Source organism: Myotis davidii, unplaced genomic scaffold, assembly GCF_000327345.1.
Source record: "Myotis davidii unplaced genomic scaffold, ASM32734v1 scaffold647, whole genome shotgun sequence".
NCBI lineage: Eukaryota > Metazoa > Chordata > Mammalia > Chiroptera > Vespertilionidae > Myotis > Myotis davidii.
Window position 1 is genome coordinate 645104 of NW_006298634.1, and position 9787 is coordinate 654890.

The 9787-nt window shown below is 37.2% G+C and overlaps 1 protein-coding gene across 1 annotated transcript in view; it reads right to left on the reverse strand.

Annotated features, from left to right (window-relative positions):
• Positions 1-9787, reverse strand: part of TMPRSS15 (transmembrane protease, serine 15) — a 105403-nt gene that overhangs the window by 35490 nt on the left and 60126 nt on the right. The window contains exons 13-14 of the mRNA XM_006774457.1: positions 5014-5103; positions 1647-1772 (exon numbers count right to left, since the gene is read on the reverse strand). Of these exons, the coding sequence (XP_006774520.1) occupies positions 1647-1772; positions 5014-5103 (216 nt within the window). The remainder of the gene's footprint in view (positions 1-1646; positions 1773-5013; positions 5104-9787) is intronic.

A 9787-nucleotide genomic window follows, 5' to 3' on the forward strand; every position in this document is an offset into this window, starting at 1 on the left:
GGCCGCCTTTGCCCTGCCCCCCAGCTCTTAGCTGCCCCCTGGGTTTCTGATCACTGTCAGTGGCAGGGGGCTTCTTCCTGCTTTCCCTTTTGCCTCCCTGAATTGTGCCTACATATGCAAATTAACCGCCATCTTTGTGGCAGTTAACTGCTATCTGAGTTGGCAGTTAATTTGCATATAGCCCTGATTAGCCAATGAAAAGGGTAGCGTCGTACGCCAATTACCATTTTTCTCTTTTATTAGTGTAGATTTTTTGTGAGTGGTATCATTCACCTAATCTGAAAGATGGATTAATTAGAAACAGATTATATAAATCTAAATGGTAGTTTTCAATTTTTTTTTGCAATAATCCCTGTGATTTGGGGGTTGCATAAGGAATTAAATACTCTTTACTAAACCTTAAAGGCTTAAGCAAATTAAAAATACATTCGTATTATTAAATAATATATATTTTGGATCCCTGAAAGCAATTATGTTTCAAAAGTACTGTTTGCCTACAAATGTGAAAAGTAGGATTCTGAGATCCTTCAGGAATTATTGCTTTTCAATAATTTTTGTACGTATAAGTGATGAAATGATAAGAAATTATTTTTCTTAGATCATGACAACACTGAAGTTTTTATTAGAAGGACAACGTGACGAAAATGTTTTTATAATTGTACATAAGAAAATCACATGGGAAGTTCCTCAATTCTTCCTAACACTGACCTCCGGGGCCTCACTGCTTGTTTCATTGCTTATTTGTCCTGCGTGTGGCTCTCAAAAGCCTTTCACAGGAAGCTCTCAGTCTAGAACTTTGTGGGATTTTGCAGAAGAAACCCATGTAATGGGTGTTGGATTAGTATAACTAGGGAACCCTTGCCACCACTCTGCCCCTTCAATACTGTGGAAAGTGCCCTCTATAGTCTTCATTCAATGGTCAAATTTTCATGTGATTGCAAACTGATTGCATCGGGCCAGATTTTATAGAAAATGGTTTAAGTGAGTCCAAAGCACAGTTATAAAACACTTTTACTTGTGAAGTGTGTTGTTCATGCATTCCAGTTGACCCATTATGCATTTTTATACTTTAATATATGACTTAGCTAGAGATACATCTTTCGTAAAAATTGGTAGTAGTTAAATAAGATATCAACTATTATATTTGACAGATTTTTATTAGGTTGACATGTATTTTATAGTCTAGGTACAATAATTTCCTTTAGAATAGTACATTTTCCCCACGTTTATTTAAAAATTACTGATCAATAGATTGTGGGGGAAAACCAACCTTGGTCAGATTTTTAAAAATTTTTAGAAACTTATTAGAAGCAGCTAGTATTAGAGACAAAGACAATTAAAATAATAATGAATACAATAAATAAATAAAATCAAATAATAATGAATGCAATTTGTTTTGTTAGTTTGATATGAAATAAAATTTGATTTAATAGCTATCTTTGCGCACCTGATGTGCACACAATGCATAGAAAACTGCATAACAGGTGTCCTTAGCTCTTAGTCTTCAAGGTGTAATGCTTATTGTAGGGAATTAACACCTGCTAGTAGCAACTAAAAGCATGATTACATTTATTGAGAAATGCTCTCTCCATCAGTCCAACGTCTTGAGCCATACAACCATCACAATATTTAAATTGCAGACTTACCTAAGAACAAGGACTCATTTCCTCTACCATCTCTGATTTCAACTACATCTGCAATATTTTCTAAGTCAAATTCTTGAAAATGAAGTTGGATGTTCTTTCCCTTTTGTGCATTTAAATTCCAAACACCTGAAAAGTAGTAAATAATAACACTTAGTTTAGAACATGCTTTTATTTTTCTTAAAAGCTAACTCTCTTGAGAATTTCAAATCACTTTCAAATAATTTTTTCTATTTTATGAAAACCAATACTCCAAACTGTTTTTTTCCTGTGTATGTGAGGAAATATATATTGGTCTAGTTATGAGTATTTATAGTAAAGTTTCAGTAAAATTTGAAGTGATTTACTGAAACTGAATTTGCTTTATTTTATATAAAGTGGCATACTTTAATCAAAGCTTACACATAGTATTTTGCTCTTACAATCTACTAGTAAATTTTATAAACATCAAAGACATTAATATTCTAGTTTCATTATCTTATTTCTCATGATTCATTTTAGAGGAAAATGGGGTGATTAAAATGCAATTTGTAGGACAAGGAATCTTTGCTATTTCTTTAAGTGATTTTGCCATTATTTAAACATGTTGTTTACTGGTAGTTCATTTTGAAAAAAAAAAAACCCACACAAAAGAACATTACCAGCCTTAGTATCAATAAATACTCCTTGTTCTTTATTGATTCCTTAAACAATTTATTCTTTAGATTCTGTTCTAGGTCCTTTCCTCATTTTGTATGTGTTCTTATTCACTCGTAAAGAAGATCATTTCTTGGATGTAGTAATGACTTCCAGTTTTTATTTTCTGCGCTTTTCTTCTGAAGTAGATACATTATTTATTGTGTATGAATATATGTATCCCAAACTCATACATGTAATAAATAGAATACGGAATTATTTCCTCCCTAAGCTCATTTCTCTTCTTATCCTTCCTATCTCAGTAAATGGCACCACTAATCATTCACTCACAGTTGTCTACATCAGAAACCTCTGCATCTTCCTTGACCTCCTTTCTCCTACCACAGCCAATCAATCACCTGGACCAGCCAATACCATCTCCTCAATCCCTTGGTCTCATTTACTTCTGAGTCCTCATCGCCACTCCCTGAGTTTAAGTCACTTGTTTTTCATTATCTAATTGGTGATGCTGAAGGCTCTCTTCCCTTGCTGTCTATCTCTGATCCTACAAGCCAGATGGATTCATCTAAAATGCAAGCTTGATTTTACCACTATTTTCATGTGAACCATTGGAAGTCTCCCCAGTGCTCTCAGAATGAAATCCAAACTGCATAATATGATGCAAGATTCCTTCCCTCCCAAATTTCATTTTTTACTGCTCCTTAATTTTGCTTGAAGATTCAAGAAAAAAAATCATGTCACCTAACCTCTGAACTTCCCATGTGTTACATATCTTTCATGTCCCTCCATAGCATTCTGCCTTTATTCGTATCATGACAGTACCCTGGGCATTTTGTAATCCCTGACAATTTATCTGAAACTTCCTTTAGAATGAATTATGTTTGTTTCTTCTTTGCTTACTTCAGTGCCTAACAAATAAAGTGTTCAGTATATGTTTGTTGAATAAATCAATACATTTAATAGATTTCTCCAAATTGTTCTTTCAGTGTTCCGCCCATTTTCAGATTTTTCAAAGCATTACTTTGTACAGGTGATATATTTAAAAGATGTCTTCAGTGTGAAGTGGAGATGATAATCTCTGGTTCCCCAAACAAGTCAAATTAAATTAATGGCTGTTTATTATTTTTAAATCAGATATCTCCCCAAAATAGTGACTCTATTATTCTATGAAAGTGATACTTATCTCTGGGTCATTTGAAGCAAGAATAGTTGACATTTTCTAACAGCACATTTTTCACTGTCATCGGGCCATTTCTTTCACTGGTAGAAGTCTCTGTTTAGATCCATGGTGCTAACCAGGTGTGGCCAAAGGAAAAAACATGTCTTTTTCTCCCACCGAAGTGGAATCTTTGCAGGAGGAGATGAGAACTGCATCTTTAACACAATCTCTATCCAGCTCTAATGAACTTCTCCATTTAGGAGTAATGATCTATAGATAGAATTTGTGCAGTTTCAGCTAATCCATCTTCTCACTAGACTTAGATTTTTTTTTAGTAATTATTATTATTATTATTACTGGGGGTCTAATTACATTACTCTAGCTGCTTTGCTGGCTCTAGGCTATATCTACAAAAGGTGAGGATGTTACAATTGACTCTTTGCTGTTTATACTTTTCACTGACTTTATTCTATGGAATTGCCACCTTGTTGTATACACCATAGGCATCATATGTATAATCAAAGAGATTGACTAAGAGAGTGGTATCTGGCCCTGGCCATAGTGGTTTAGTTGGTAGGGCATTGTCCCATGTATCAAGAGGCTGCTGGTTCAATTCTCAGTCAAGGGCACATGCCCAGGTTGTGGGCTCCACCCAACCCCTGGTGGGGGTTGTGCAGGAGGCATCAGTTGATGTTGCACTCTCACATGGATGTTTCTCTCTCTCCCTCTCTCTCCCTCTCTAAAAAATAAATAAACTATTCTTTTTCTTTTTAAAGAGAGAGAGAGCAGTACCTGGAGTAAGGCTGGCTCTTTCACTTACTGACTTGATTCCCATTTTAAATTTGAGAAATATAATAGTAACTAGAGGCTCGGTCACAAAAATTTGTGCACTTGGGGGGTCCCTCAGCCAGGCCTGTGCCCTTTCGCAGTCTGGGATCCCTCGGGGGATGTCCACCTGCTGGCTTAGGCCCACTCTCCGGGGGATTGGGCCTAAGCTGGCAGTCAGACATCCCTCTGGCAGCCCAGGAGCCTCCAGGGGATGTCTACTTGCCAGCAGGGAGCAGGCCTAAGCTGCAGTCGGACATCCTTAGTGCTGCTGAGGAGGTGGGAAACGCTCCCACCACCACCATTGTACTGGCAGCCATCAGCCTGGCTTGTGGCTGAGCAGAGCTCCTCCCATGTGAGAGCGACCTGACCACCAGGGGGCAGCTCCTGCATGGATCGTCTGCTCCCTGGTGGTCAGTGTGTGTGATAGTGACCAGTCATTCTCAGTCGCTCTGCTGTTAGGGTCAATTTGCATATTACCCTTTTACTATATAGGATAGCACCTGCTTGAAAGAATTGTTGTGAGAAGTGACTGAAAAATTATATTAAGCACTAATAGAGCACCTGAAATAATTGCTTAAAATAGCAATTTATTATTGTTATTCTTGCCGTTATCATTATATTAAGCAATCTCATAAATGTAGATGTATCCAGATATAAGACCTTTGTAATCTACTTTGCTGCCTCTAGGGGACACTTTAATAAATACAATACAGTTGTTTGCCATGGCCTGGAAAAGAGATGACTCACAGGTAGCCTGATTAGGATAGTTGTTTGGAAAGTTCATAGAAGTAAATGTTGTATTTGGCTCCCACAGTTCAAAAGGTCCTCCACAGTCCGCTGGAAAGGAAAACGATGAAAAGTCATTAGTAACGTAATGTTAATTTCAAGGAGATAATACTATTTGCTAGAAAATTTCCAATTACATTTCTTGGTTTTGACAGATACATTTTCGAGTATGTGGATGGGAAAGTCTTGCAACTTGAGTATAGGAAAAACACAGGCAAACAGGTCTCTTTACTGAAGAATGTCACAAAACCTTAAATATTCCACTGTTCTTTGTGGCGGGCATAATAGTGTATAGCATTTTCCAGAATTATTTGGGCGAGAAAATAGTTTTGCTGAACGTATTTTATAAACAGACTGCATGAGTAAAGTATCAGTCCTCTGCAGTAGAGAAGAAAATGATCTCATTGGAACAAATTGTATATCTGCCACTCTCTTATGAGAAGGCTCATAAATCACTAATCTTGCCATTTTTCTTTTTTCTACTTTTTTTTGGGAGGGGGGCGTGTAGAAGGGAAGCCTCATCATCCTGTTTACTGAGGCATTTGACTGTCAGAAAAGGGAGATAAACTGAAACTCCACTTGCTTAATAATTGCCATAAAGTGGTCTGTTACCCAACACTATCCCAGAGACAAGTTAGGATTGAGCTTAATGCAAATTTATTAGCAAAAGAGAGCCCAGATTTCCATTTAAAAGTATGATGCCTTAAGTAGGTAGGTTAAATTTATAATTCTTAGCATACTTATATTGTCATCTTCTTGCTAATTAGAAGAAAATTCTAATGTAACAATTCATAAACTACTATTAGTATCCCAATTCTTATTTTTATTATTACATTTATGATAAAAAGAGTAAGAGTAACCTAATTTGAAAAATATGGAAAACTAGGATAAGTATATATTTTCTTATCATTAAAGCAGGCTCTCTACGGGAATTATTTACTCCCAATAAGATAGAAATCAGATTACAGGAGGGATGATTAAAGATCTCTACCCCTATGGCAATGCCTCAGTCATTCCCTCTTTTTCATCCATCTTTTATATATCATCTTATTTACGCAGATCCTTGGAAAGTCACGTGCATCTTCCGAATATGTCTGTAATAAGCCTCTTAGATTTGGGTTCATGATGTACCTGATGGGACAGAGAGGCAGCGGCTGTAGCTTGAGAGCAGCATCGTTGCCAACCTATCATGTTCTGCAGTGTGGCAGGACCTGGTCTACCTTACATCAGGTAGGCTTGTCTGAACCTAGATGAGCTTAGCAAGAATAATAAAACTTCTTACAAAAATTATCTTTTGCAAAATGTTTCCATAAACATGGTCTCACTTGGGGAAAGAACATGGGTATTTGGGAAGATGTATTAGAGCTAGTGGATTAAAATTGTCTCTCACACTGGCGTGGCTCAGTGGTTGAACGTTGACCTAGGGCACATGCCCGGTTTGCAGGCTCGATCCCCAGTGTGGGGCATGCAGAAGGCAGCTGATCAATGATTCTCTCTCATCATTGATGTTTCTATCTCTCTCTCCCTCTCCCTTCTTCTCTGATATCAATGAAAATATATTTTAAAATAAAATAAAATAACCTCCCTGAATTAGTTATTTGTCTGTTCAAGACTTGGCTTTCTCATATATAAATACATATATATTAGAGATTTTCAAGGTTGTTTTAAAAATCAGACATAATTTATGACAATTGCCTACATATTACCTGGAATATTCAGTATTGGTTTTCAATGCATACTTGTAAATTAGGTAACTACTGTTTCTATTTTAAATGGATGACTTGAGCATTTAAGGTATTCAATTGCTTGTTAACGCTGTGTACATTCACTTAGTGTCAAAGTCAAAACTTCAACTCAGTTAATCACAAGTTCATCCCACAGCACGTTCCTATCTCCTATTGGGTTGATTAAACTCTGAATCATTTTGACCATCTGGTCTGAGCCACGGGCAGAGTTTAGGCCGAGCCTCACTAAGTAGCACTTGATGTGTATGTGACATATTCTTTATGGGTATAGACAGAGAAGGAGGGAAGAAGGGGACATAAATGAAAGCACTAACAATCAAGGTCGATCATGAATAGATAAGAAGGGAGGAAAGCTCTGTACACAGGACACAGAAGAAGGTATTTGAGACATAGAAAGAGTGATAATGGGAATAAGGACAGGTTTCCCCCTGGAAAGGGTGAGAGAGAGGCTGAGGAAATCGATGCTCCCACAGCGGCATTCCCCTCCTTGATTTTGTGAATAATTGTCTTGCAAAGATTTCTGTAGAAGAATCTACTACAACCTCTTAACTCCCATTCACTTAATCTTAATGAATCTAAGTGCCATGAGTTCCCTTCAATTCTCAGTGAAACCCAGGGAGAAGAGAGTGTAACTGTAGAGACAAAAACAAACAAACAAACAACAAAAAACACTGCAGAGTGAAGACTGGAGAAAACCAGTTCTTCCTACCTCACAAGTTCAGCCATGGTCAGTGTGGCTAGTGGGGTTTTTGTTTTATTTTGTTTGTTGTTTTTGATGATCATTCTCATTTTCTCTTCAGGGAATAAAAGAATTTCAAAATCAGCTACTCCTACTGGCTGACATTTTAGAGACTGTATTGAATTTTCACAGAACTAAACACTTAACAGTACATTATATGTGAATGAGTAGGTAGGACTTAAATAAACATACACCCAGAACCCAAATGTTGCCCAGTGTAGCTGTTAAGCTGTCAAGGCAGGCAATTTAGCATTTCTCCGCTGAACAGAAGTCTTAGAAAATTCATTCCTTTAAAATACTTAAGAAGTACTTTTTGAAATGCATTTCAAATATATCAAATAACTAAGCAGTGGGATACAGCTCTGATCCTTAACTTGATAACAAGTTTCAATTACCCTGAATACAAATAACTGTAAAGAATTGACAAAAGCACTTTCAGCCATTCTACATCTGATGACACCGTTTATTTTAATGGGGGTGTTGCTGGAATGGAAATGTAGCCTGTGCTTCTTAGTAGAGGAGCCAAAGACTCATGAAATGTAATTCTGGATATCAGTAATGCTGTGTTATTAGATAAACCATCTCCATCCAGAGAAAGAGCTAAACAGCCTGTCTGGTACAGGGAACTCAATTCAACCACACTTGTTAAACTCTTTCATTTATTTTTTCTTGGAGTTGTTCTTTTGATTAATTTCTTACTATTTCAATAGGGGCCTCTGACATGCATGAGATATGTGTCAATGTAGAGACATTTACTGTCAGGTGAAAAGGTGGACAGCCCAACTTTCATTTACAATAAGAGGGTTCAAATTAAAAATGTTTGGTAAAATAAACATCATTATCATAGTAATACACAGGCATACAGTATCACAGGAAATATTTTGAAAGTTAAAGTTGCAATATAAAATTTCTCATCCAAATCTGTGCTTAGTTTATGAAAATAAATATTTCTATGAACAGGTTCTAGGGCCCAGCCATAATGGTAATATTTGTATTCAATTTATGACAATAAAGTTAAATTGTCATTCCTTATGGTTTATATTGTACTTGTAATAGCAATACAGCCAATAACTCTAACAAGTAGGCTATTCATTTTAAAAGTAAAAAGATAAAAAAATAAAGTGTCCCAAAACACACTTATACCAAAGTATATGAGTAAACTTAATATGCATTTGCTAGGGGTTTGAATATCAAGTCACATAATAATACAAAAGGCAAGTAGTTCTGCTGAAATATGGGAAGGAAGGCCCTGGCCAGCAGCCGGCAGCCGGCAGCCACTACCGACCCTACCCGTGCATGAATTTCATGCACTGGGCCTCTAGTCAATTATAAGAGAGGTAGATAGGTACTGATTCATTTCTATATGAAGAATCAAAATTAGATTATTTAGCTCTAAGTATAATGTCATGCCTCTAAAACTTTACAAGTAAACATTTGTTTTGTCTTTGGAAATGGAAAATGGCTTAATAGTGGCCAAATAGAGCAAAACATGTAGAAATAAAGGGTGACTATTAAAATAGTTAAAACTATAGTTTTTTTCTCGCCCCCTTAATTACTTTTTTTTTCAAATATATTCCATTGATCTTCCACAGAGAGGAAGGGAGAGAGATAGAGAGTCAGAAATATTAATGAGAGAGAAACATTGATCAGCTGCCTCCTGCACACCCGCCACTGGGGATGTGTCCGCAACCAAGGCATATGCCCTTGACTGGAATCGAACCCAGGACCCTTCAGTCCACAGGCTGACGCTCCATCCACTGAACCAAACTGATCAGGGCCCCCTTTTAATTACTTTTAACAGTCACAGAAGCAAGTCAGCAGATTAAAATATGGATTTGTTTTGTATATACCTACCGTATTTGCCGGCATATAAGACGATTTTTTGGCCCTGAAAAATATGCCTCCAAGTGGGGGGTCGTCTTATACGCCAGATACACTTCAGATAGACTGCCCATAGTGCTTGCCCCATGCCATAGTGGCCTCCCGATGCCCGCCCACTTCATTCCACATACCGTTCAGGCATCAGCAGCGCTGCTGGGTGTATGCTCGGCTGTTATGCGATTTTGCTGTTATGCGATTTTACCACACTCGCAAAATCGCACACAGCCGACCATACACCCAGTATGATAGCGCAAAATCACGAATCGCGATACCATACTGGGTGTATGGTTGGCTGTGTGCGATTTTGCGAGTGTGGTAAATTCGGGTTACCGTATATTTCTTTACATATGCATTGAATTTTAAAGAAGGC